The sequence below is a fragment of the Mustela erminea genome, chromosome 1 (assembly GCF_009829155.1).
Source record: "Mustela erminea isolate mMusErm1 chromosome 1, mMusErm1.Pri, whole genome shotgun sequence".
NCBI lineage: Eukaryota > Metazoa > Chordata > Mammalia > Carnivora > Mustelidae > Mustela > Mustela erminea.
Window position 1 is genome coordinate 20,078,687 of NC_045614.1, and position 27,529 is coordinate 20,106,215.

At 58.3% G+C, this 27,529-nt stretch overlaps 1 protein-coding gene across 8 annotated transcripts in view; it reads right to left on the reverse strand.

Annotated features, from left to right (window-relative positions):
• Positions 1 to 27,529, reverse strand: part of CACNA2D2 (calcium voltage-gated channel auxiliary subunit alpha2delta 2) — a 138,667-nt gene that overhangs the window by 54,259 nt on the left and 56,879 nt on the right. For all 8 annotated transcript variants that reach the window (XM_032320555.1, XM_032320546.1, XM_032320607.1 and 5 more), the window contains exon 3: positions 14,568 to 14,684. In XM_032320555.1, the coding sequence (XP_032176446.1) occupies positions 14,568 to 14,684 (117 nt within the window). The remainder of the gene's footprint in view (positions 1 to 14,567; positions 14,685 to 27,529) is intronic.

A 27,529-nucleotide genomic window follows, 5' to 3' on the forward strand; every position in this document is an offset into this window, starting at 1 on the left:
TCCCATTTGGACCACAAGGTCCCAGAAGGCAGGACCAGGTCTGCTTCTGTCACTGTGGGGTGACAGAAGAAGCAGCAGCAAGCAGCCTCAGCAAGCAGCCTGATGCTTGTGTGTGCTTGGGAAATGAAGGGCTAGGTGGAGGCTGACAGGATGGGGTTCGGGGAACCCCGAGATGTGCTGCAGTGGGAAGAAGAGTCTTCCACCCCTGCCTGAACCAGCTTTGGAAACCAGTGGGCTCTGTCGCAGAGTGAGCCAGGAGGAGAGGGCAGCACCGTGAGAGGTGGGACCGTGCTTCTGCTCCTATTGGGGGAGGCTGCATCCCCTGGCCTTGTGGGGAAGGCCCAGGCTCCTCCCCGACGACCACCGCCACTCCGACACCCCCAGAGCCACAGGGCACCTGCAGTGACACTGCCTGGGGGTGGGGCCAGGCCACCTCACAGGCACTGGCAGTCAGCAGATGTAGTGAATGTGTGCTGTAAAAGGAATATGCCTGCCTTACTCAGGAGACTGCCAGGGCTTCCAATGCCAGGGGTCTAATTCCCTGTGCTGGGTGCTCAAGGCCTCTCACTGCCATTTCTACCGTTTTGGCCGTGCACTGCCTCTACCTCAAGCCAGCCCCTGCCCTTGGCCCCTTCATGCCTTGGTTCGTGCTGTGGTCCTATCTGGCCTGTCCCTCCTCCCGGCCAATTCTTTGGCCAAATCCTGGCATAGCCTGCCCGCCTCTGTGCGGATGTCTCCCTGAGTGCTCCCAGGGCCAGTCATGGCAGCCTCCAGGCTGCAGAGTGGGACACACCCAGTGTATCAGGAGGGGTGATAAGGGCAGCCCAGAAGGTGAGTGGTGGGGGAACCTCTGTTCGAGCCCCTTGGGGCTCATATCCCCATTGCATCCCCTTCTCTGGGGGCATCCTGATGCTCTCACAAGGGCCCGCCATGTCCCCTGTCCATGCAGCAGGCGGACAGGGGGTCCAGCAAGGGGTAAAGGACTGGACCCCATGGAGACGTGGGCTCTGCTGGCGATGTCTCTGCTCTTCTCCTGGGCTCAGGCCTGACTACAGTCTTGAGTCCTGAGCCTCTGGGGGCTTGGAGGAGGCCTGGACCCTAGGGATGGGAGAGGCACTACCTGTGGTGGGGGCATCTCAGAATGGGACAAGGGAATGTGCCTGGATGAGTCTGAGTTTGTGGGGGGCTTTCTGGGCTGGGCCTGGAAGCTTTCAGATGAAGAAAATTGAACCTAGAGAAATGGAGGAAGAGATAGGAACACGGGGGGACAGGGTGTGACTCTGTTCCTGTCTCTTGGACCACGGGAGGGGTCTGGGCAAGGAAGTGTGTGCCAAAATTCTCTACAGGTGGAACCAAGGTCTGGGCTTCAGCAGGCGGGATCGTGGTCTGACACTAGGAAGAACTGCCAGACATTTGGTGGGCTCCAACTCCAGAACAGGAATCTGAGGACATGGGCCAGCCCCCCTCCAGCCCCATAATTAGAGAAGTTATTCTGGTTTCCTGGCATTAAGGATCTGTGTCCCCAGCATTCCCGGGGCTACAATCTTGCGAGGCCCGACCTTGTGCCCCTGAGTTGAGCTAGGAATTGTACATGTGAAGTAGCTGTGACCTAGTTGGTGACCTCGAGGCCCATGACACCAACCCTGGGCTGCATCGTGCCTGTCGAGTAACCCTGGGAACGCTTCTCCAACCTGCAATCCACAGACTGGGTGTGACCCCGAGGCTGCTGGAGCAGACACCACTCTCCCAGGAAGGCAGGGCCCTTCCACTCAGTGGAAATGATCATGCTGTGGAAATCTTGAGTCATCACACCGAGCATGGTGGGAGTGCATGCATGTCCTCAGGCTGGCCCCATTCCTCTAATCCAGCAGTGGCACCCAGGGCCGGAGCCCCCAGAAATGCCCCCCTTGACAGCCAGGAAGCCAGGGAGGGTGATACAGGGCCGGGGGATAGCCGGCAGCCTCCTCCAGGCCAGGCCCTGGCTCCCTTGGGTCTCCTATGGAGATTTAGGAAGGCCTGACCTCCACTCCTGGCCCACCGTCCCATTCCCCCCCATCTCTCCTTCAAAGAGGAAAATCACAGGGAAGCAAACTTTGGGGGAAGAAAGGAGAATGTTTTTAATTAAAAGTTTAAGAGAATTCACGTCCTGAGGGAGCTGAAGCAAGAGAAGGCAGGGAGACAGTGGGAGTGGTGGGGTGGGGGGTGGGTCTCGGGAAAGTAGGCCATGCCAGCCGAGGGCACGCGCCCAGCCTTGTAGCCACCCGATGGCTGCAGCCGGCTCTGAGCCTCCCAGGGCTCTCCATGCAGAGAAGGCCTCGGCAGCCTCTGCTCTCCCATCCAGAGAATGGGTGGGGGAGGTGGGGACGGGGGCTCGGCAGGGATGGCTGGATGGGAGCAGCACTACTCTCTGAGGCTAAAACAGCTCCAAGCCCCACACTGTTCCTTCTGCCCAGCCCCACCACCGGAGGCAGATGTTCCTGGTGCCCCTGGCTGGGGCTGTCACACTTGGTCAGGGCCAAGGCCTGGGACACGTGTGACCCTACTGGGGGCTCCATATAGGCCCTGTCCACAGTCCCTGGCCCAAGCAGCCCCCACCTCACAGCTGCACCAGATCCTGCTTGGGGCAGGTGATGGGATGGTGTAGGGTTTTAGGGCGGCCTAACCGCTGTGGCACCCTGTCCAGTGGGTGGCAGTGGCAGGCAGGTGATGATGAGGATCATGGGGATTCCTCTAAACCAGGTCCTGGCTCAGCCCCTCCGTGCATGGCCACACCTAAGAGTGGGGCGGGGTGGGGGGGGGGCATTCCACATTCCGCACCCCACCCCCGCCTGCCTGCCATACACAGGCCCACCTGGGGCACCTCCACTTAGCAGCTCATTAGTCTCAGCCCAGCTTGGGCCTGGGCAGTCCCTGTGTGTGTGAGTTCTCCAGGAGCAGGGCTCCGTCGGCCCCACCCCATCCTGATGGAGGGAGGGCGAGGACACCCCCAGCCCACTGACCTCCATGATTCTGGGGCCAGGATGTGTGTTAACGGGGCCTGTGGGTGGATCAGTGTGTGTTCATGGGGGGCCCTGTGAGTATGCAGGGGGCTGCTCAGGGCCCCCCTGTAAGGTAGACTCATTCCCAGTAATCTTCCTCGACCCCATCCCTGCCCACGCTTTCCTGGGAAAAGGAAGAGGCGGGGTGGGGGGGGAGGCGGATAAGACAGATGCAATATTTTGCAAAATGAGCTAATTACACGGCAGTCACACAAGGAGATGAGATTAGCAGAATATTTGACAAAAGAAGGCATAGGTATAGATGTGGGAGGTGGGGAAAGGTCACTGCCATCCCTGGGAGATGGTGGGGCCACAGCCCGTCACTCAGGCCACAGTCAAAGGGCTCAGTCCTGGGCCACGTGAGAGCCACGAGCACAGGGAAATAAGCAGGTGCATGCATGCCCATGATGACACACATGCCCAGGTCTAGACACCACCGTGGGATACGCACCCACCTGTGCCCCAGAGAAGGAAGAACGGGCCACACTCTCCCCACCCCCCACCGCTTCCCCTGCAAGTTCGTGTCTCGGGGTCAGGGCTGCCCTTGCGGCAGGTGTCCCATGCATGAACAGCCAAGACAGAGGATGTAGCTGTACATCCTCCAGCAGGACATCTGTAGCTATCATGAACCGGGCTGTCCCTGCTGTTGGCAGAGCACGGATAGGTCCTTTTTTCTGTTTAAATGCCCCTGACTCCTCTGCTGGCCTCTGGGGTCAGGACCTTCCCACCTGAGGGATGTGAGGGAACTTCAGCCCAGGCTGTTCCTCCACTTCATGGTGCCTACTCCCTAATTCTTGAGCCCTTGGTACTATGGGTGCACAGGAAGGTGCTCTGGGACCCCCAAAAGCCCATGTCTAAAAACCAGCCCCCAGCAGGGCCCTGAGGCCTCCAGTGACCAGAGTCAAAGGTCGAAGATCCATGCTCAGAGGACCTTCAGGCCTCAGAACTCTGGGCAGGAACAGGTGCTGATGCTAAACTTGCCTAGGGACACTAAGGTGTAAGTGGGTCTGGGGGGAAGGCCACGCCGCCCCCCCAAGGTGTGAGCAGTGCACACCGGCCTCACCTGACTTCCCTCCGGGGAGGGGTCAGCAAACACCTGGGGAAGGAAGGTGGGGGCAGGCAGTGCTGCCTACTTGCTGACAATCCCTGTTGGTTCCTGGGGGTTCAGCCTTCTCACTCCACAGCCTACTCCTGTCCAAGACTCCCTGTCCCTGTAAGCACCACCTTCCCCCATGCCCCTACGCTAACCCAGAACTTGGAGGGTTCAACCTGCTTCCCCTCCCATTCTAACCCAGCAACCAAACAGGACTCTGAGCCCCACTCCTACCTGCAGGCCCCTCCAGCTGTTCTCTTTGCCAGAATGCTCTTCCTCACCTTCTGAGAGGCCAACTCCCTCCTTCCCTCCAGCCTCAGCCTCAGCCCTATTTCTCTGTGCTTCCACGTAACGGGGACCCTTCTGTGAACGCGCAGTGAGGTCAAGTGTCAGGGCTCTTCCCTGTGGCCCAAGTCCCTGCCTTGTAACAGCAGTAACCACATGGCACACATGTGTATAAGGGCTGGTCAGGTCTCAGCTCAGACAAGACGCTGAGCAATCCTGCCAGGTGGACTCTTCTCGACTCCATGCCCTGACCCTGTCTCCATGCCTGTCTATCTGTCCATTTGCCTGACTGCTGCTGATCAGATAACTAGGAACACGGTGGGGGCGGAGGGAGGGGTAGAGGGGTGGAGCTGGGCCTGGGGAGGGATTCTGCAGAGAGAGTGGGAAACCCCTGAACTTGGCCTTCAGATGCCTGAAGGCTATCTCTGCCAGGAGTTCCCAAGTTAAGCACAGGGCCGACTGCACTGGTCCCTCTTTGTCCTGCTCCCGGCCCAGAGCTGCCCTTGCTGGTTCCCCACACCTGCCCGACCTAGGCCCAGCAGTCCCATGGGTGAATGGGTGGGTCATAGGTGGGGAGCTGCCCGCTTGCCTACCAACTCCAACCACCCAGGGAGGGGGCTGAACCCAAGGCACCTGGGCAGCTGGAGGAGAGGGCCTCATCCCCTCGGCTCCAGCTGGTGTTGACACAGCAAACATGCTTCGACTCCCATTCGCCGAGGCACAGAGTGGGCAAACACAGGAAGGCTGGAACAAAGGGCCCGACAACCGTGACCAGCCTCTCAAACAAGGGACCCAAGGCCTGTGCCAGGAGGCAGGAAGCGTTAAGCAGCTTGGACAGTGTGGTCCACAGCAGTGGAAGCTAGGGATGGGTCCTTGATGAGGCATCCAGAGTAGGGAGGCCGGCACAAAGGCTGACAGTCCAGGGTTGGTCCCAGGCTAGGCACAGACCAGTCCTGTCCATGGGGTCCATCCCACGTGTATACTTTCTCGAATTGGCGTCACCGAGGCCTGGGAGTAAACTCTGATGACAGATCTGTAAGGCCATGCTTGTTGTTCCTCTTGTATAGGTAGGGAACTGAGGCTCAGAAAGGGAGATCTGCCAAGGGCTTGGTGTGCTACTCAAGGGCAGAGTGGGTGCTGCTGCCCAGCAGCGCTTCACGTCCCTGAACCTCGGCCACCTTCTGCTCTGGGCCCAGTTGCGTGCATCATGAGCCACTGCATTTTTAGGGGGCACTCCCAGCCAGAGGTTCCTTTGCGGGCGGTGCGAGGTCAGGACTGTGCAGGTTGTGGTCGCTAGGTGAGCTTTCAGCGAGACTGCCAGCAATGGTGACTCCTGGGCACAGCCATGCACGCCTTTGCCTCAAGAACCCCTCATGGTGTCCGTGTGCACACGGTGCAGAGCCGAGGCCCCAGGCAAGATGCTCCGTCACCATGTCCCTGCAGAGGTCGCGGCAGGGGGACGTGCGTGCACCCTCTCTACCTCCGGTCTATCCTCTGCTGCGCCTTCTTACTTGGAGCCTCTTCCTCTGCCTGCATCTCCAGCAACCCCCGCAGCCCTACCCCAGGTCCCTTAGGCCTGGGCAGTGTCCACACTTTGTGGCATGGGTCATATCACTGTCACCTTCGGCAGGTGGCAGTCCTCAAGGGAGGGGGCCCACGGGTCTGTTCCCCCATCTCTGTACCTGGTAACCTAGTATGGTGCTTGTATACAGCAGGTGCTCAGCATGGTAAACAGAGGCTGAAAAAAGCAAAGCGCTCTGGAGATGCCTGGTATCTCATGACACAAAGCCAGGATTACCTGACCTCCTCCAGGAAAACCTTAGGGGACACTCCCAGGGTCACCATGGCACCAGAAGCTGCTCCAGCCCTTTGAGCTGGGTCCAAGGCACCAGGCCCTCCCTGCCAGCAGCCCTGTGAACCGGCTCACAGCCCCGTTAGGTACTCACTGCCAAAGCGGAGGCATAGGTCCCTATTTATTTTAAGCCATAGAAAATGGGGTGACATAGGAACTGGCCACTCCTCTAGTGGAAACAGCCATGCATGGGCTGCACCTGCTGGGCTCCCTTCCCAGCCCACAGCGCTCCGGCGGACTCAGTCTGACTCACTTCCGCTCCCTCTCACGTCAGGCCAGGCCTTGGCTCCTTCCTTCTTCCCTTTCTGCACCTCTCTGGTTCTACCAGCTCAAGCACTGCCACCTCCAGGCTGTCTCCTTAGGCTCGCCCCTCCCATGGCAGCTGTTCTGCACGTTAGGACCTCGTGGCTTGTCTGTCTGCTCCCAGTCTGGGGTCCAAAAGGGGGACGAGCTGGGCCACGGGCTTGCCCTGCCTTAGATGCACTCTCCCTCCCCCAGCCCTCGTACTTGAGGATTTCAGAACAAAGGGCCAGAAGCTATTAAAACTCAATTAAATTTCTCACTACTCTGATCCTGAATTAGACTGGTTTGTCCCTGTGGCACCTACACGCCCTTTTCCTCCACATCCCATCCTCTGCCCCACGTGGCCAGCTGGGACCCCCAAGTGGGGGAGGGCAGAAGCAGGAGAGGATCCTCCCTCTGTGCAGGCTTCTCTGGGGAGTGGAATCCAGTGTGTCTCCCTCCAGCTGACCACCCCACCCCGAGGCCTAGACTCCCCGTCCTGTGGCGGTCAGGCTGCAGCGGTGTTAAAAAGGGAACTCAGGGGGCACCTGGGTGGCTCCGTTGGTTAAGCAGCTGCCTTTGGCTCAGGTCATGATTCCAGGGTCCTGGGATCGAGCCCTGAATCGGGCTCCCTGCTTAGCGGAGAGCCTGCTTCTCTCCCTCTGCCTGCCGCTCTGCTTACTTGCACTCTCTGTCAAATAAATAAATAAAATCTTAAAAAAAAAAAAAAAAAAAAGAGAAGGGAACTCAGGGCAGTGGCTCCCAGCCTGTGCTTGCAGGCCTCTACACCCCAGAGACCCTCTATAGCTGTCCTGTGTCCGACAACCGAGGTCTGGCCCTGAGGCCCTTGCCTGTGCTCTGCCCCCTGACAGGCAGAACCCTGACATCTCCTTCCCCTTTGCTCTGGCTCTGTCTGCTTCCTCCAATCCTCTGCTTCCTCCTCGGGAGTGCTGGGAGAGGCAGGCACACATGCTGGGTGGGTGGGTGGGGGTGGCGGTGGGAAATCTTGACCCTGTTTTAGCCAGGCTGTGCCTCTGTTTCCTCGTCTGTAAAATGGTAACTCTGCTCTACGGTGAGTGGAGACTGGCTCCACACCCAGGGCCAGACCGGGGGCAGCGGGCAAGTCTGCCAAATGACCCAGTGAGCAGGGCCCCTGGTTGGGCAAGGCTGATAGCCCCTGTGGAGAGAGATCTGGGCCTGAGGTGCCTTGGTGAAGGTGTCCCCACAGGAGGCAATCCATGCTGGTCAGGGCAAACAGGATGCTGAGCTCCCTGGTCTGACCCATGGGCCTTCAGTTTCCTCCGACCTGCAGCCACGAGGGTGAGCTCAGCAGCAGGGCCCGGGGGTGTAAGGCTGACCCAGCAGGCTCTGTGGATCTCAGGGGCATTGCACCCCAGGCCCCCAGATCCCTTGGCTAGCAGATGTTGGGGAATGGCCACAGCTCTTCTGACCCTTCTTAAGGCCCCTATACCTTGGAGGAGGAGCCAGGAGAGGGGCCCCCACGACAGGGGCAATCCCAGGGACCAGGATAGCCTGGTCCAAACACACAGCTTAGCCTTTCCTGAGGCCTGATAGGTCAAGCCAGGCCCTCATCTGACCACCACCGGCGAGGGCATGCAGGAGGAGAGGAGGAATGAGGTTTCCCCTGAGGACCCTGTGGCCACACCCTCTCCGCACTGTCTCTCCCTTGTCTTCGTTCCCAGGGAGGTTGCTGAGCCTGGAGGCCTTCGAGGGGCTTCTGGGTTGCTGGCCAGCTGGTGGGGATGCACACAGGGGAGGCCGTCCCTGCAGACACGTCCACCAGTTGCTGGAGCAGCATGTCTTCGTCCAAGGCTCATGCTGAGTCTCAGGACCCGTGGGGGTGTGTGGGGGGACAGCACAGCAGATCACCTTCCCTCCCTCACACGTTCAGGCCGCCTCCTCAGAGCCGCTCCCGCCGAGCCTTGCTCCTGAATGGTCACCCTCTGTCGCCGGGCGCTGCCTGTCTCTCCTGGGTGCTCACTGCTACCCGGGGCCCTGCCTTTGCTTCCTCGATGGGCACCTCTCTCGCCGCCTCCCTGTGGGAAGTGGGGGTCCCCAAGGGTTCCCAGGCAGGGCGCCCATTCACTCCTTCAGCACTCCCCCCCATCCCTGGGGGCCCCAGGTGGCTCCTCTGGGTGGCACTGGCCCCTTGCCAGGAAGGAGCAGCGCTGTTTGGGTGAGGGGAGAATAATCAGCTGTAAACGTCGCAATCAAGGAGAACGGGCTGCTCAGGCCCCCGGCGCCCACGCGTGCGCCTAATTGGCTCCACGTGCCTGCGCCTCGTTTCAAGAGCAGGAAAGTGGAAGGGTCAAGATCTCTTAATGTTCATAATGAAGGGGAGGCAGAAGCCACTGCCGGCCCCACATAAATACTTTTTAATTGCGCCAAGCAGGGTGGGCGGAGGCAGCCCACGCTGAGTCCCCTGCCCTGTCTGTCCCCCATGACGGGGGTCCTTTACAGCTTCCCCAGTCTGGAGTCGGATCCCAGCTGCTGACCTCCAGCCAGAAAGCAGAGCCACGGTCCCGGTACCTGTTCTCTGAATGCTCCTGAGGCTCCCACTCTGGGCCAGGCCTCCTCCAGGCCTTCTCCTTTCAGGGCTGATCTGCTCATCTGACCCCCCAGCAATCGGTACATGAGTGGATCCAGGTCTGAACCAGCCGTCAGCTCTCTCTCATCGCTGAATTCCCTGCCTCCCCGCCAAATCCTTGCTGCCTCCTCCAGGCAGCCCCAAGCTCACTTCTACCCTCTTAAACTGAAAGGATCTTCCTCCTGCTAAGGATTCCCCATCCAGGCTGCACCTCTCTGAGGTCCCCACAGCCCCTGCTTCTGGGCTATCTATTTCCCATGGCTGCATCTCTCCCATTAGACGATGAGTCTCAACTGGGGGTGGGGCTTTGCCCCCAGGGGGCATCTGGTGAGATTTGGAGACATTTTTGGTTGTTACAGCTGGGGGAGTGGTGTACTCCTGGCATCTAGTAGGTAGAGGGCAAGGATACTGCTCAGCACCCCAAAACACGCAAGGCAGGCCCCACAACAAAGAATTACCCTGCTCAGAATGTCAGTCATGCCGACAGAGAGAAACCCCGCCTTTCCTGGAGACTCGGAAAGAAAGCTGCAACTGAGGAGGGTGGGGTGGGGGTTGGTGGTCCTCTCCACAGCTCTGGGGCACTCCCTGGTCCCTTCCCTGGCCCATTCCTCCCTTTCCTCTGAGCACCCAGCCCCAAGCCCAGTTCCTGAACAGACCTGGCCACACTGCCAACAATGCATCAGTTTAACTGGGTTAAGTGGCCATTAGCAGCGAAAGCAGGGCGGCTGTGTGCGGAAGGGTTTTTAATTTTACTCTTAAATGATGCTTGCTCTCCAGAGAGGCAATGGAGGGTGGGAACACTGCCTGCTGGAGCCCCCAGATCCAAGGCTACAGCTGTACCGCCCCCTTGTCCCATCCATCCCGGCCTCCCGGGGCTGGGCAGGGCAGGGTGCTCAGGGTCTCTCTCCACTGTGCAAGGAAAAACCTGTGGGGGCAGGGACCTCCCCAAGGTCACTAGGTCATCTCAGAGCAAGCCCCTGTCAGAGGAGGCCAGAGCCCCATCCCTTCTTCCCTCAGCCCCGCCCTCCCCTTGTAGTCAGTCAACGCCATGTGGCCACCAGTGGTAGCACAGATGAGGGTGGCACTGGGGGGCAGTATGTGGGGTCTGAAGCCTGACTGCCCAGACCTAAAGCCCAAATTTGGTGTGAGACCTGGGGCCAGTGGCTTAACCTCTTGGAGGCTCAAGTTCCTCAAATATAAAATGGGGATAAGATACCCTTGGCTTGTAGAGAGGATTTGGAGAGATCTGGAATGTTCTGGCTTATCTTAGGCGATGCACTTGGCAGGCCCTAAGAAAGAGGCCAATAACCATGGGAGAGAATTATTTCTGCCCATTTTCAGGGAAACGTTCTGACCTCTGAACTTACACAGAATCATCTGAGGAGCACTGAAAACTACTGAAGCCCGGGCCCATCTCTGGAGAATCTGAAGTATTTGGTTTGGGTCAGGGCCCGGGGGTCACAATTTAAAAGCTCCTTGAGCGACTCCAGTGTTCAAGCAGGTTTTAAAAACGCTGCATGAAGACAAATGTGCAAAAGCACAGCAGGTGGAGAGGTCTCTGCCCTGGGGACAATGGGCCGTACCCAAGGTGGAGTGTGGGACAGAGCTGAAGGGCCAAGGTCTCTAGATCCTGGGTTTCTAAAGCCAGACCTCTCCATGGCCTCTGGCTGGTTTGAAATTGGAGGTAAGAGGGTCTCCCCAAGAGCAGGCTTCTAGCCACATTCATGTCCCTTGGTGCACTGGCCTTGCGCTTCCCATTCTCTGGGACAACTAAGAGACAACTAAGCCACAATACCCATGGCTTCACCCCGGAGAGGAGGCTGGAGACCCCTGCACTGATGTGACTCTTCACCTTATCAAGGCTGTGTTTCGGGGTGCCTGGGTGGCTTAGCAGGTTAAACCTCTGCCTTTGGCTCAGGTCGTGATCCCAAGGTCCTGGGATCAAGTCCCACATCGGGCTCTCTGCTCAGAGGGGACCCTGAGCTTCCCCCTCTCTCTCTGCCTGCCTCTCTGCCTCTTTGTGATCTCTCTCTCTCTGTGTCAAGTAAATAAATAAAATCTTAAAAAAAAAAAAGGCTGCATCTCATTCTGCAGCCTCTCCTCTAAGCCATAGAGCAGAGATGCCAGGGACGGTGCTGAGGATGGCCCAAGCTCTGTGGACACTGGCTTTTCTTTGTGGCCTTTATAAACCAGAACCAGGTACTTCTGTGAGCCCAGAAGTACCGGGCAGGGATGGTTTCACGTCCCTATTTCACAGAGGAGTATACTAAGGCCTGGGACAGGACTAGACCAAGTGCTCAACGAGGGCAGGCACAGGGCCTGTCCTCCCCCTGTCCCCCCAGAACCGCCTGGCACGCAGTGGGCCGTGAGTGAACTGGAGGACTCGTGGAGGAAGAAATACAACCAGGAAGAAATGACCTTTCTGAGAGAGGGGCTGTGTGTCAAGGCCCCAGCAGGGAGTAGAGCAGAGTCCTGGTCTGAGTCCATCTCTGCCTCCACTGTGCTGTAAGAACTCAGGCACCTCCCCTCCCCCACTCCTGGGACTCAGGACCCTTAGAAAGTGGGCCCTGGCTCAGAGGACCCTTCTCCCTGGGCAGTATAAGTCACAAGACAGCTCGCCTCTGTGTGTCCAAAGCCGAAGCCCAGCGGGTTTCCTGGACTCGAGAGTGCCGGTTGCCTGTGCTGCAAGGCCCTGACCTGGCCTGCTCCTGCCTGACTCTCGGCCCCATGAATCACCTTGTGCAGCTTGGAGAAACTCGCAACAAACATCTGATTGTCCCTGATTAGATGAGACCGTGAACTTCCGCCCAGTGTTGCTCAGATTCCTCTTTGCAAGCCCCGAATTAAAATTCCAGACCAGAGCAAGAGGCTTTAAATTGGATTACTGGATGGGGTCCAGGGAGAGCGGAACAATGCAGTGGGGGGTGAGGGGTCCAGCCCCCCACATCCCTGCCTCCATAAGCACTCAGGCTGCAAACAAATGTGGGAAAGGAGGAGAGAAGGGCCAGAACTTGATTAAAAGCAAATTTAAAACATAATTAAGACCAAAGCTCATCCTGAACAATTAGGACCAAGGCAGGGGAAGGATGGTTGTCCTTTGCTTCCTCTGGGGATATGGACAGAACCATCCTGTGGGCCAAGAGCCAGGAGCACTGCAGGACGGGGGAGCTGGTGGCCAGCAGGATGCTGGGCAGGTAAGGGCTGCCGTGAGAGTGGCCTGTGTCAGACATACACACGGTGAGTACCCCATCAGTGAAGGCCCTATTCCATCATTTGTCTGTTGAGAGTAAGTTGCATTTGGCACTAACGGTGGACCAGGCCACGGGCTAGGCTGCAGATTCGGGGGGGAAGGAGAGAGCCATCTGCCCTGCCTCATGGGGTGGGGTACAGCATGTGGGGTATAAGTAGAGGGTTGGGATCAGAACCCAGGCCTTGAGTTCTCCCTCCCTGCCAGGCTGTCAGGGTTGATTGTTTGTCTAGGAGTTGGGGGAGGAGCTTGGGGAGGGACCCCAGTGCTGTAGTGCCCGGAGAGGATGGGCAGGGGGCTGGGCCCTGGGCTCCACGAGTGGGGCGTCTGTCCTAAAGCTGGGGTGGGCAGCAGGCCTGAAGGCCCAAAGGATGCCTTTTCCTGAATTTATCAGACGATTTCAACTCAAGTTCAGGGCTGGGGGCCTGCACTTTGTAAACTGGAGCCGAGCAAGGAAGTAGCAGGCGAATGAGGAGTCTGGAATGAATGCGACAGAGAGAGGCAAAGAGAGGAGAGACAGGAGAGGACAGGCCCAGTCCTAGGAAAAGCAAGGAGCGGAGATGATGTGCTGAGTGGATGGGCTGCAAGGTATTTCTCACAATCAGGGGAGACACTCTTGGGCCACCCCTCCCCACCGGCCCACTCCAAGGGACTGCTGTCCCAGCTAAAGGCTGGGCTTCACTTCCACCCCATGGCAGTTCCTTTCTCCAATGGTCTCCCAACCTGTGATCAGGAAATCCCGAACCCGAAAGTCAGGCTGGGCTGGGCTGAGCCCAGCTCCAAGTGGTCTGGATCCACACTGGGTGGGAAGCCATCAAGGTCCACTTCCTCTGGGCCTCTGGTCCCAGAATGCCAGCCTCTCGCTGTTCTATGATTTCAGGTCACACAGGATGGGCAGGCAGGGGCCTCAGGGGACAGCGGGGCCCAGCTCCTGGGGAAAGGGGTCCTAGTTCTCTCCTGGGGCTTGGATGTGGTGGGTGTTTGGGCTGGGTGATTGTACTGATCTGACCCAGCCAGGCCCCTGGCCTGAACCTGGTCATGGCTTGGGTGGACTTCCTCATCCTTTTATGTAACTAGTTTTACTGAGACACAATTCACATACTATAAAATTTACCCACATAATGGATATAATTCAGTGTTTTGTTTCATTTTTTTAGCACAGAGTTGTGCCACCATCACCACAGTCTAATTTTAGCATATGTTCATCACCCCCAAAAGGAACCTTTTACCCATTAACAGACACTCCTTATCCCCCTTTCCTTCCCGCCTCCTTTCCAGCCCTAGGCAACCACTAATGTACTTTCCATTTCCATGGATTTGCCTATTCTGGACATTTCACACAAATGGGATCACACAATAGGTGGTCTTTTGTGGCTAGCTTCTTTCACTTAGTGGAATGTTTTCAAGTTCATCCGCGTCATGTGTATCACTACTCCTTTCCTTTTGATTGTACTCCTCCTTTTGGCACAGGCTGGGGCTGGGGCAGTGGCGCTGTGCCTCTCATGGTGGGGGCAGCTTGGGCACTCTCCCTCACTTACTGCACAAGCCCCCCAGGGCAACCTTGGAGCTCCAGAAGTCCTCCCACCCAGGGGTGGGTGGACGCCAAGTGGGGGGGTGGGTGCTGGCTTCATACAACTCGTTCACACAGCCTAGAAGGGTTTGCCAACTCACGGAATGGCAGCACCCTCGAGCTGATAGGCACAACCTCTCCAAGATTAGACAGGGAGACTGGACTCAGAGGGAGACAGAGAAACATTCAAGGTCATGGGCAGAGCAGGGGCTTCAACCCCTAGCATCAAAGGGCTCCAGCATTCGCTGTGGGCCATTCAGGGCCACTCCACACTCCCTCCCACCACAGCTGCAGCCCACCCTCCCAGCTACCAGCAGGTGCTTCCCCAGGGCACACTCAGAGCAGAGGAATCAGAGGACTCTGAGACTGCCTGGGTCCCATCTTCATGCCCACATAAGGCCCCCAAGACCCCAGATCATCTTTACGGAGACTCTTCCTGATAAAACCATCTGCTCCTGCCCTAGCTGCCCACATCCAGGCAGGCACTGCCCTGCCTGTGACGACCCAGACTGAATTTCAAGGGCCAGGACATTGCCTGGGCCATGCAGGGCCCCTCCCTTTGACCCACCCTCAACCCCACACCAGCACCTACCTTCAGCGCCTGCACCTTCCTGTCCAGCAGGCTCTCGATGTCTCCTGCCACCTTTTCCACCAGCTTCTGGGGCTCATTCTCCTGCACCTCAAACAGATTCCGGTTGTCCTTGTAGATCTAGAAGGAAGCAGGAGTCAGGGGTGAGGCTAGGGCAGTCCCCCATTCCCATGCCACAGCACCCCGCATGTCCTCTCTGCCCAGTATGGTCCAGCCCTTGGCCCCGCCCCAACTCTGGCCCTGGCCACTTAGAGAGCATGGATGTCTGCGGGCTGGGCCCAGTGCCCTCCTGAACTTGAAGGAAGGGTCCCGTCGCAGATTCCACAGCTAGCCCTGATTGTGGTTGGTTGGACAAGGTTGTCACTGCCTTCTCTGGACTTGGGATTCCTCCCCCAGGAGGCAGAAGCAACACCCCTCTGGCAAGTTTGGAGCTGAGAGGAGCAGAGGCGGAAGGGTGGGCTGGAGAGGAGGCAGCGTGTGTGCGTGGGGGGAGAAGGAACCAATAGGCACACATTGCATACCACATGCCTGCTGACACGAAGACACTGCCACACTCACTATACACACCTACACACCCACACATGCATCGGAAACACCTAGCCACTGCTCCCCAAGGACTCAGGCATCCATACTGTTTTTTGCTGGTGCTGCCCTCCGGGCACTTACAGAATTGTAGAGGAACCCTGGGCACCCCCAGGGGCTCCTCTGTTATTCAGGGCACAGAATATGAGAGCGGAGACAAGGGGTAAAGGCCTGTGGGGAAAACAAATCGGCCCTTCTCTCCTCCTTGGGGACTGGGTCTGTGCACACGTGCACGTTGGGGTGTAAAGCTGACAGTTTGCTTCTGCATGTGTGAGTGTGTGTGTTATGGCTCAATACACACCCATCTGTGTGCACGGGCCTGGGTGTTGGGGGTGGGGTGGGGTAGGGCCTCTAGATGCCGCCTAGGGCTTCTGCGGGAGTCCAGGAAGGGAATTCAGTGGGTCTCTTTGTTCCAGGCTAGGGTCTTGGGTGTGTGCACGTGTGTGAGTGTGCGCATCGTATACCCCTGCCCGTGTCCGTCCAGATGACCCCAGGAGGTCTGTTCCCCGAGCTGACTCCTTCACTGAGGTCACATGCCACCACTGAACGGCCGCCACTGGGCTGTGCCATCGGGCTGTGTGCGGAGGGACGCAGAGAGACGGAGAGAAGAGGTGATGAGGAGGAGATAAGGAGGTGGGAGAGGCAGCCGCTGAGAGACAGACAGGCAGGCGAGATAAGGTCGGGAGAGTGACAGCAAGACGCGGAGGAGATAAGGCCTCCGGCAGCGGATGGGTGGGGGAGGTGGGAGACGAGCCGTGCCCAAGCCCAGCCCTGCCACCCAGCCAGTGCCCGGCAGTCCAAGGGTTAAAGTACCACACAAAGCCGGCTCAGGCAGTCTCCTCCTCCTGCCGCCCCCCATCTCTCCCAGCTTCTCTTTTCTTTTTGTCCTTCTCTTAGAACAAAATAATTTGTGGTGAATTCGCTCCTTCCCACAGAGCAGTGGCGATTAGAGGGCGAGGCGTGAGGCCTGGACTCAGGGCAGGGAGGAAGGGGACCCCACGTGGGCACCAGGGCCAGGCTGCTCCCTGGGCTCCCTGGGTCATGCCTTAAGGCAGAAGCCCCCAGATGGGAGGCAGTGATCAAGGAGGGGCCTGAGCCTTGGGGGGGGGCGGGGGTGTCACTGAGAAATGTGGGGAGGAGGCTGGAGACCAATGCCCTCTGCTGGGGGAAACTGAGACTCAGAAACAAGAAAGGACAGGTCAAGGCCATTTGACCCCAAGTGGCAAAGCCAGGTCCTTCATCCTCCCAGACTTCTCCTTCCCAGGTTTTAGGACTTGAAAGATTGACTGATTGACTGATTGATTTACAGAGCGTGAGTGGGAGGGACAGAGGGAAAAAGAATGTCAAGATGATGCCACACACTGTGTGCAGAGCCCTGCACGGGACATGATCTCACGACCCTGAGATCAGGGCCTGAGATCACAACCCGAGCCAAAACCAAGAGTCGATCGCTTAACCTACTGCGCCCCGTCAGATTTCAGGACTTTAAAAAATATATCCTTTCCCAAGCATGGGCTGCCGCTCGGGGGACAGGGGACGTGTGGAGGCCCTGTCTCAGCCACACTGGTGGAAGCCTCTGCCAAGTGCTCCCTTGGCCCACTTGCACCAGCAGGGGGCGCAGCTGCCTGGCTTCTCAGGGCAGGGGATGAAGTTCCCACACTTGATTCCCCTGTCAAGGTCATTCCCGGGTGTCCCAAACAGGGCTGTCCACAGCCGTGGCAGCCCCTGATCAGAGCAGCCTTCTGACAGCTCTCCTCCGGGGGCCCAGGAGTTCCTCCCCACTGGGACCAGGGTGCCCCTGCAAATTGGCATGGTGCCTGGGCCAGGGCTCAGGGGCCCCAGAGGGAGCGGGTCTCCAGGTATCAGGGTCATACCCCAGGGCTCTGAAAGGCAGCATCAGGGCTTGAAAGCAGGCACCCTGCCAGGAGTCACCTCATCTCTGAAGCTCAGTGTCTGATTTATTAAATGAGAGACCAGCAGTCCCTGCTTTGCAGGCTGATGGAGGACTGCAAGGATCCTATGCTATTGTTGCTATTGCTATTGTTGGAGATCACCAGAATTCTGCAGAAGGAATCGCGTTCCTCCCTGCCTCCACTCGCCCTGCTGGATCTGCACACTAAGGACCTGAAGCCATTGGCTTCCACTCCTGGGCAGACAACTTCTGTCTCCTGGGGTTGGCTCACCTCCAGCCTCACCCTCCTCCCAGGCCTCCCTGGGCAGCCCCTCTCCAACCACCCTGTCCTTGTCTCCAACACCTCAGCCTGAGCCCTGGAAGTGACAACAGAGGGGCCTAGACACAGGGATGCCACTGATAACAGTATAGCCAAGGCCAGCTCTCTTCCAACTTTCCCCAAGTTCAGGGCCTGTGTGTAATGGACCCTTGGAAAATGCATATGCCCAATTCCATGTTCAAGAGCAGAACTCTGGGACCAGCTAGACCTGGCCCGACTCTTGTATGCCTGCCTGCAGCTATGCTACCTCTTGGAGCCTGGGGCTCTATCTGCCACACTTTTTCCCTGTCCCAGGAGCCCTCTAGGATCGCCCTCTGCTTGGCCCTGGTGCCAGCATTTGAGGCCTCTCCCGCCATTGACCTGGCATGCCCCTGCAGGCTTCTGGGTCCCCAACCCATCCTGACGCCCACTACCACACTTTTGCTCATGCTGCCTGTGCTTCCCTTCCCTTCCATCCTTCCCTGCCTTTCTAAACCCTTCCTAGAGCAAAGGTGGTAAAATGGGCTAGGAGGCGTTTCTGGGGAGATGACAGCTAAATCCTAGAGCTTCAGGAGCCGGTCAAGCTACCAGCCAACCCTGTCCCCCAATCCCTTCGATTCGCCTCTGAGACAAAACAGCCCTCGTTCCTTCTACCCCAACTGCCTCACCCCTCGTAACATTCCCCTGGACTTGTTCCAATTGCCCCTGTCCCCTGGGGTGGGCCATGAGCTGAGCCCCATGTCCCAATGAGACCCGAGGGATCGAGCTCAGCAGATGGCCCAGTGCTGGGAGATAGGTCATTTCTCCACTGATGCTCTCTGAGGAGATGCTTTCTCCCTGGAGGCCCCACAGGAAGCCTGAGAGAGCCCAGGGCAGACAGCATGGCCAGGGCTGATGCCCCTAGACCCCAGACTCTAGCCCTGGTCCCTGGACCCAGCTCGGATGTGACAGACAGGCCGGCGTGCACCGGGAACAGGGCCTCGGCCACCGCAGCAGGACTGCATGCCCGCTGGTGTCCTTGGCCCAGCGAGCTAACTGGAAAAACCCAACAGCTCCCACGGCAGCATGGCTTCCGGGGCCCCCACCTCCGTAGAAGCAGCTGGCCTACAGGTTGCGGTTTGACACCAGCTGTGATGGGGGAGGGGCGGCAGGGGCTCCATCCCACAGAGACAGGGTGAGTAGTGGTGGGCCAGGGCAGCGGACGAGCAGACAAGCTGGCTGGAGCCAAGTGAGCACATAGAATAGGGAGAATGGGGGAGCTGAGACCCCAAGGGACAATAATTCAGGAGGCAGCTTGCAGCCCCTTATTCCTAGGGGTCCCTGGCTCCCCTCCCTTGTGCCAGATACCAATGGCCTCCTCCCCTTGAGGGCACCTCCCCCCATCAGTTATGGAGACCTGTCCCCCCATCCCTGCCCTCATCGTCACCTCCCTCCCTGCAGCCCCCACCCAGTGCCCCCCATTCCCCCCACCCCTGTTGCTGGCCTCAACCCCAGCCTTCTCTCAGTTCTACTGATTCTTTAGTCAAGCAGTATTTCTGGCTAGCCTTTCGGCCTAGGGATGTCCAGGGCTTGTGGAGGCCCCAGAACCTCTGCCCAGCCCCCTGCATCCCTGGGTAGTTGCACATAAAGAGAGGAGGTGAACCCAGAAGGCACGTGGAAGAATGGCGACCTTGGCCGGGCGGCACAGGGATCCACACGGGGGCGGATGGAGCCAGCCTCGTCCCCACAGCTCCCAAGCGTCCTGACTGGGAGTGGGGTTGAGTTCTGAGGCACCTGGGACCAGAGACAGCCACCACAGGAGACCACGGGCCCTAGAAAGCTGGCGGTGGCGGCGGGGCCTAACCCTGAGCCAGCACCCAACCTGCCCAGGGAGAGAAGTAAGGTGTGCAGAAAGGGGAGGAAAAGGAAGGTGAGGAGAAGCAGAGCAGGGCAAAGTCGGAAGAGGGAGGATGCTGTGTTGGCTCTGGCCACCCTGCGGTAGATGTTTTCATACTTGACCTCACTGATCCTGGACAATCTGAAGAGGGACTCTTCTGATCATGCCCATTTAGTGGACAGGCCACTGAAGGCCGGAGAGCTTAAGTTCTACAGGAGAGCTCAGATTCGAATTGAATCTGTCTGCCCCAAAGCCCTTGCTTCGGGTCCCACTCTGTGCAGTCTGGTTTTCCGCACTTAGTCCCATACTTGATGGTGAAGGGAGCACAGGGCATCAGCAGGGGCCCTGGGGGGCGGGTTGGGGTCACAGAAGACCTGAGGACTACGGGAGGCAGGAGATCCATTCTGGAGGGGCGGAGGGGCGGACCAGCAAAATCAGCCTGATCAACTAACCAACCACCCAACCCTAGGAGTAAAAACAGGCGCGCGTGAGCCTCCTCTCCGCAGCGAAGGTGAACGGGCCCTAATCTCTGGAAAATTAAATCAGAAAGAAAATGGAACGAGAAAGATTTGACACAGGCTGGGCCCGGCTTCTGGCTGTCTCCTCAAACGCTCAGGCAGAGCTCAGTGTTCAGCTAGCTGACTGCCCCAGCACCCTTGCCCCCTCCCACCACCAGGTTCCTGGGCAGGGTACAGACAGGATTACTCCTTCCCCTGGCTTTGTGGGGGAAATCGAGGGTATTGACATAGCTGCTAATCACCCCTGAAGACCATAGGATGGAGGGAGTAGCCGGGTGCCCTGTGGTCCCCTCCCCCTGAGAGCACTTGGGATAGATGCAGGACAGGCTGTAGCTCCTGGGCTTTTCCTGAGCTCCACAGCCCAGCTCCTGATGGACAAGGGGAACTGTTCCCCAGTGGGTGCACAAAAACCCTGACCCAGCTGTTCTGGCGACACGCCAGGCCCTGGTCTCTGTGTATGACCGACAGCTCCATGGGGGACGAGGGAGTAGCCCCCTCCGTCACCCCAGAGCACAGCAAGGGCCCCTCACAGGATACGGTCAGTGCATGGGCAGGGGTCGTGGGCCACACGCTGACATGTCCCCCAGCTGCTGATGTTCCCCAACTGTCACGGCAGCCCTCATGTGGCCATGCCACCCTGCTACTGTCCTGCGGTGGGGGGGAGCTCCCCAATTAGCCATCTATGGTGTCATGTCACAAGCAGGGTCAGGACATTGTGGTACTGGCTGCCACATGATTAACATTCCTATTGAACAGGTATTTCCTGGAATGAACCCCCGTTTACGGGAAGTCACAGACACCACGCAGGCCACGCCAATGCGGCCCTGTGTGGGCTCCAGTGGAGAACACGAAGGCGGTGTGGAGGCAGGGAGGAGGGCTCCTGGCCTGGCATCCAGGAGCAGGTCAGGATGTGGCCCCCCAGATCGGTGGCCCCTTAATTGCTCCACTTCCTCCCCAGCCCTGGCCCCACATTCTCACATTTCCGCACGCCACATTCACGCCACAGGCTCTGCGGCCCTCTTAAGCCTGGGGCAGCAGAAATGGACCAGATCTTGTCCCCGCCCTCCTGGGACTCACCCAGTCATCTAACAACAGCAGAGGGGTAGTGGCAGGGAGAGGCAGGCAGGAGAACCCGGGGATGGGGCTGACCTCCTTGTGATGAGGGGCGTCTGGGAAAAGATTAGGAAGGCCTTACAGGGGAGAGGCTGAAAGGCTGGGTGGGAGTCTGCTGGACTTGGGGCTGGTTGGGGGATAAGGGGGCTGGGCAGGAGGAGTGGCAGGTGTAGAGGTTGGGAGGAAGGGAAGTCAGCGGGCCCCTTAGCAGCAGGAGTACAGGGGTGTGAGGAGAGCAAAAGGGAGTCAGGCAGTCGGATTCTGAGCAGAAAGGGAGGTAGCCGCCCAGGAGGCTCAGGGGAGGGGGAGTGTGGCCTAGACCATCAGGTGAGAAGGTTCTGGTGGCTCAGTGGCCCCTCAGCCCCCCAGAGGCAGCTGCTAGAAGCTCTGGCTGGCAAATTTCCCTTAGAAAAACTCACAGGGGCACAAAGCCCCGCCGCCACCCCCAGCAACGCCTCCCTGTTTTTAAAGTTAAAGTTTAGTTGACTGTCATCCATTACCGCAATTAGTACATTATGTCTAATTATGCAATTAGTGTAAAAAGTGCACTTGCTGCTGAGAATGGGAAATTACGCTGCCTCGTTACGTTGTAAAATCCATGTCATAAAAAGGCTCAGTCTCTTGTTTTTCAAAAGACACAAAACCCAACACAAAACAATAAACCCAATCCTCCCAGTTGAGCTAGAGCCAGTCTGCGAGGCCCTCCCTGCACTTGCCTCCCCACGCAGACCCCCACCTCTGTGAGGTCGACTGCTCGCCACAGGGCAAGGCCTGAGCCTCCAAGATGGAACGTGTGCAGGGCCCATTCCTGGGTGTGGCCCATCTTCAGCCTCTGAAACAGATGTGAATTTCTAAGCTGACTTTAAAACCACAATAATCCTGATTATCCATCCATTATTCCAGACTTGACTTGGAGCAAGGCCTCTGCATGTTAAGGCCTGTGTATTTCAGGTGAGAGCAGTCCTGGGGTGCGGGGGGCATGGCTCCACCCAGCTCCAAGCACAAATCCTTTCTCCAGTGTTCCCGAGGGCTCAGGTCTGAGGTTCCTGATGGCACCCGTGATGACGGGGCATTTTCCAGCTTAGGGGAAACTGGAGGAACTTTCCCACACTCCAGACTCCCAAGCTGTGGGAACATTGCCTGGATAGAGAGGGAGCTCCCCGTCACAGGAAGCATGCAAGTGCAGTTTGATATCAAGGGTGCTGAGCAGGAATTCACTCATGGTCATGTGCAGCTGCTGGTCTCCAGGCTGCTGTCATTAGACAGCAGCTTTCCCACGCCTGTGCACCTATGTGAAGCTTATAGTCTGTGACTTTCTTCCCTAGGTTCTGGCTCCCTTGGTGGCCAAGCAAATTATCTGGGGTGGGTGGGAGGTGAGAAAGGAATCTGATAGGGTAGGGGCTTGTCTCGCTATCATAGAGGTGACAGTGCCAGGAGGTCAAGTCCATGGGGCTGGGAGGGCATACTCCAGTGTCCCTGACTGCCTGTGTCAGCACTGGGCACCTGTGTATCTCAAAAGGGTGATGCAGGGCCATGGCAACTCCCTCCCAGACAAGAATCTGCCCCGACCTCACAGAGGTGATGCACGATCCTCCCACGGCTGCCACCGCCCAGCTCAGACAAGGTGCTCCCAGAGCCAAGAAGCGGAAACCTGGAGCCCCAGCATCCTAGGGCCCACGGGGCACCAGGGCCCCTGCAACCCCACCCCCCTGCACTGGGCACCTATTAGTTCTGGGTGTGCCCAGGTGTCTGGGTGCTGTCCACACCCCAGTGGAAAGCAGCCGGGTTGTGGGGATGGAGGGTGCCTGGACCTTTCTAGAGGGACACCTGTTGCCCAAACACAAGGCGTGGGTCGCTGACAGTTCTGCCCCCAGGCCTTTGTGTACTCACGTGCTCCTGCAGAGCAGGGGAGCATGTCATGGCCCAGCCACGTGGATACCAGAGGAGAATCTCAGGGTCCCTGTCCCCCAGACTTGGTCCCGGAGAGCCTCAGGAGCAGGGGACGGGAGCCCGAGGTGAATGCAACTGCAGGCAGATCCAGAGCCCCTGCTGGCTGCCAGCCCTGAGCCGGGAGCCACCGGCTGTTGAGGCAGCTGGGAGGGAAGCTGTGCCCAGCACACCAGCCGGCACGGGGGAGTGCGAGTAAACACACCCGCGCTTCCCAACTCGTGTGGCTGGTGTGGGCGCCTGTGTTTATGGGAAACAGGTTGTTTGTGCCAGCGTCTGGGCCCCCTTGCCACCCACCCTGGCTCGGCTTTCTCCCTGTCTCCCCACGGGGTGGGCCCCACCTTCCTTCCCCCAGGACGCCTCAGCCTCTCAGCTACGGAGAGACAGGGAGGGGGTGACAGGCCCTCCCCTCCAGGTGGTGAGCCAGGGCTCAGCGCTTCACCCATGGAGTCGGAACGCTCCTCAAAAGCAGGTATGGTGATCGTCCCCATTTTACAACTGAAGAAACCAAGGCTCTGTCGGCTGGAGATATGGGCTGGAGACTAGGCTGGGGGTGGAGGAGTCCATAACACTGGGCCTCTAAGCTCCAGTCAGCAGATCCAGGTACTAGGGTCCAAGAAGCCCCCGCCCACACCCCTGCCCACAAGCCTGGTCACCACCTTGAGGAGCCCTGGCCTAGCATGGCCTTAGATGTGGACCCTGCCCTCAGAGCTGGGGGACAGCTCCTTTCTTCCACACATGGCCTGGTTGCTTGGTCTGCCATTTGGCTTCCTCAGTCCCTTTACCCCTGCGCCTGTCTGGGCCCTGTGAGGCCCTACCTTCTGCTTCTCAGGGGCGAGAGTCCTGGCAGGCCAATGTGCAGGGCTCTGGGAGTCGGAGGGCAGGGGAGCCAGTAGACTCTTGGTGGCCCAGGGAGGACTCCTGATCATTTCATGGCTCTAGCTGTTATGGAGATCTTATCTAAGTGACTGTCCCTCAGTCCAGTGTCAAAAACTTACCCCCATAAACACCCTCATGAGATGGGTTTGAGGCTGGCCCCAAGGCACAGAGCAAAGGACAAAGCCCACTTCCTCTGCCCACATCACCTCCATTCCACCCTCTCAGCAGGGCCTGGGACAGGCCTCTCAGGGACCCCAGATGGCCAGACACCGACCTTGTCCTGCGGGTCCTCAGGCAGGCTTCCTGGGAAGGGGTGCGCGGGTCCACCTGATTTTTCTTTATCCATCCCCCTCCCTGACCTATGACAAGGGCACCAGGAGGTGCTCAGCAGCTGGGCGGCTTCTTATCTCACAGACGAGGAAACTGAAGTGGCAAAGAGTCGGAATCTGTCCCAAGGGGAGCCCTTCCCGTCCCCGGAGCCCCCTCCACTTGCAGCAGAGAATGGCTAAAAAGCTGTGGCCCGAATCTTGGCCCTGCCCTTTACCAGGTACGTGGCTTGGCATGAGCCTTCGCCCTCGGCATCCGCACAGCCTTGAGTTGCCTCAGCCAGGCCTTGGGGGTGTTCCCTCAACGATGAAAGGTCAAATGCAAGGTGCTGCTGGCTTCTCGTGGGGCCTCCTTCCAGGGCTGCTCCCAAGGCCCTCACAGATTTCCCTGCCCCACGCTGTCCTGCAGGGCCAGACTTTCCAGGCCTTGCAGGCTGGAAGTCTGCCCTTTGCTCCTGAGACTGGCTGCTGAAGGCGTTGCCAAATAATGACAGCAGCAATCACAAGGAGAGGCCCTCAGGCCAGCTGCTTTTGTGAAAACATGAGTCAGGTATGGGGAGAAAGATGGAGACAGAACTAAAGCTGGGAGGTAGCTGTGGCCTCCTGTGGTATCAAGGGACCCTTTGGGGGCACCTGATGGCTCAGTGGGTTAAAGCCTCTGTCTTTGGCTCGGGTCATGATCCCAGGGTCCTGGGATTGAGCCCCGTATCGGCTCTCTGCTCAGCGGGGAGCCTGCTTCCCTTCCTCTCTCTGCCTGCCTCTCTGTCTGCTTGTGATCTCTGTCAAATAAATAAATAAAATCTTTAAAAAAAAAAAAAAAAAGGGACTGTCTGGGGGCAAGGTCACCGCAGGGTCCTGCCCCATCCCTGTGCACACGCTGTAGCTCCAGGTACACACGCCAGACCTCGTGGACGAGCTCACACACACACCGACCTCACCACATTCGGGCCCAGTGCCCCAGAAGCTACTCGGGACCTTGCCAGGCCTCACACTTAGGCTCATAGAGAAAGCACCACAGCCTGGATGGACCCACTGGCTGTCACGGGGTGTCACCTGGGTGAAGCTCTGTGGGTTTCCATCCGTACCTCAAAAGGTGGTCTGCAGCCATCTGATACGTTCTAAGCAATGAAGCTTCCCTGGCCCCAGATGGTTGGGGCTACCTGAAGGTCGTGGTCCTAAATCCCGCTGATGGACACGGCCTTGGAAAGGTTCCTAACAGCAAGGGTGCTGGGCCTTGTGGCAACAAGGACATGGCTGACGGAGAGTGGCTTCTAGATCTGGTCCCTAGGAGGGTCACAGTGCTCAAGTGTCGGGTGCTGCTGACAAGGCAGAGGGGGCCAGAGCTGAGCAGGACCCTGTCCGCTGTTGAGTGTGCAAGTGAGGGTACGAGGAAGCAAGCCGTGCCGGGCTATCTTACCCACACCCTGCATCAGCGCCTCCCAACCCCATCTCTGTCCTTCCCCTTGTTTTTCTTTTATTTTTCTCCTACTTCCAATTTATAGGCTCTTCTCCAATTTTATGTATCTTTGTAAGTGCCCTAAAATCTTCTGTTGTGTATGTCAGAAGCATACATAAACAAACGGTATTTGGACAACGGAGGCCGTGCACACGCTGGAGCCACACCGAGGACAAGCACATACCGGGGACGCATATGCACCAAGGACACGCACAAGCTGGGGACACACACCAGAGGGGACCCCTTCTCTCCCCTCATTTGGACAGGGAAATTGCAGATTTTCACCACACGAGGGTTTCCCAGTGCAAGGGGGCTGGTGATCTCCACACCCCTCTGAGTTGGGCACTCCTGAGCCCGCCTGGCCCCTCTCTGCCCCTCCCCGCACTGCACTGTGGGTTGGGAGGGCCCAGCTCCGTGAGTTTGAGAACCCAGCGGCCACCAGGCCCAGTGCCTGTCTTCACTGAGTCCGCACGCAGTGTTTGCCGTGCAAACAAACTGTGCAAACAGGACCGGGTGCCTGGCTACACTGGCGAGCACCACGAGGGCCCTTGATCTGAACAGCCATGAACTTGGAAGTGAGAGTGCTGTGCTCGGGGGAGGCAGATGCTGTGTCTGGACTCCCACTTCAGGTGGGCCACCTCCTCGGTACCCAGCTTTGGGGGCTACTTGACGGGTTGAGGACCGCCATCATTTTATGGGGGCAGAAAACGCTGCCCACACCAGTGGGGCCTGTGTGGGCATCCATGCTGGCCATCCATTGTGTCCAACCCTCACAAGCCCTAGTTGTTGTCCCCATTTCACAGACAAGGACACTGAGGCACAAAGTAATTGGTGGAGCTGGGATTCAGTGACTGCTACACAGACTAAGCACAGGCTGGGGCAGCTTCCAGACCCCTCTGGTCTCTACTCCATGGGAAGCTATGACCCTCCGCAGCCCCAACCCTGCCCCCCAGGCCTCCTCCTCCAGGAAGCCTTTCTGAATGCCCCTTCAGCTATGTCCCTGGGGCCTCTTGCCTGGGGCTACGGACATCAGTGGGGGTCAGCTAACCCAGGTGTTTGCAAACCTTGCCCTGTTTTAAATGTTCCGGGAGAGCTCATCATTCAGAGGCACCTGGGTGAACCCTCACAGGAAATGCAGCCCCTTCAGGACAACAAGCCCCTAATTCATCTGCCCAGGATCATCACTCAGATGGAGGCCTGGTGCCCACTGAATCCTCAGTGGGCCCACTGGCAGCCAAAGAATGCATCAGGCCCTGAGGCCTGCTGTCATTTGTCCAGCCGGTCTGCCCAGTGGGATTATGGGGAGGACAAGGAAGATCCCCACTGGACCCAGGGGTCGGCATGCCCCAGAGAGGTGTGTCTACCTGCAGGAAACCATCCTAGCCTCGCCAATCTGGAAGTATAGCACCTCAGGATCCAGGTGGGTAAACTGAGTCCAAAAGGGAGGGGTCAGCAGCAGAGCAGGGCCAGGAAGACTTAGGCTCCAGCTGCTGGCACCTCCTTCTGTGCTAGGGAGGGTGGGGAAGACTTTCCAGAAGAGGAGTGGAAATGGATAGGCAAGAAAGAGCGTACCCCTGGCCGGGGATGGCAGACAAAGGCAGAGCCAAATGAGTAGCTAGGCACAAGGCCTGTGAAGAAAGCTGCTGGGCAGGGGTGTCTAGTGACAGGACAGAGGCAAGTTTGTCCTCCACCCCTCTTTGGAGCCTCGGGTGGGAACTCTCTGACAACTGTGGAGTCACCTGGAAGACTGGGAGTGGGAGGCCTGGGCTTCTGTCCCCTCTGCCCTCCCTCCCCCACATTCCCCAGGCCTAGATGCTTGCCAGTCTCAGCGGTGTCGATGCTCTGGGCTTCCGCGTCCTCTGCTCAGCGACCTCCAGCAGGAGGGAGGGACGCCTGAGCTTCTAGCTCCGTCAAGGGCTCCCTGAGCAAGGAGGCGTCGAGGGCAATGATACCAGCAGGACGAGAGCGGAACAAATTGCCCCAATTATGTAAGGTGGCCCTATTTCCTCCTTAGCAGGGAGAGGAGACCGGGGAAGCAATGTTCTTCATAACCCCTCC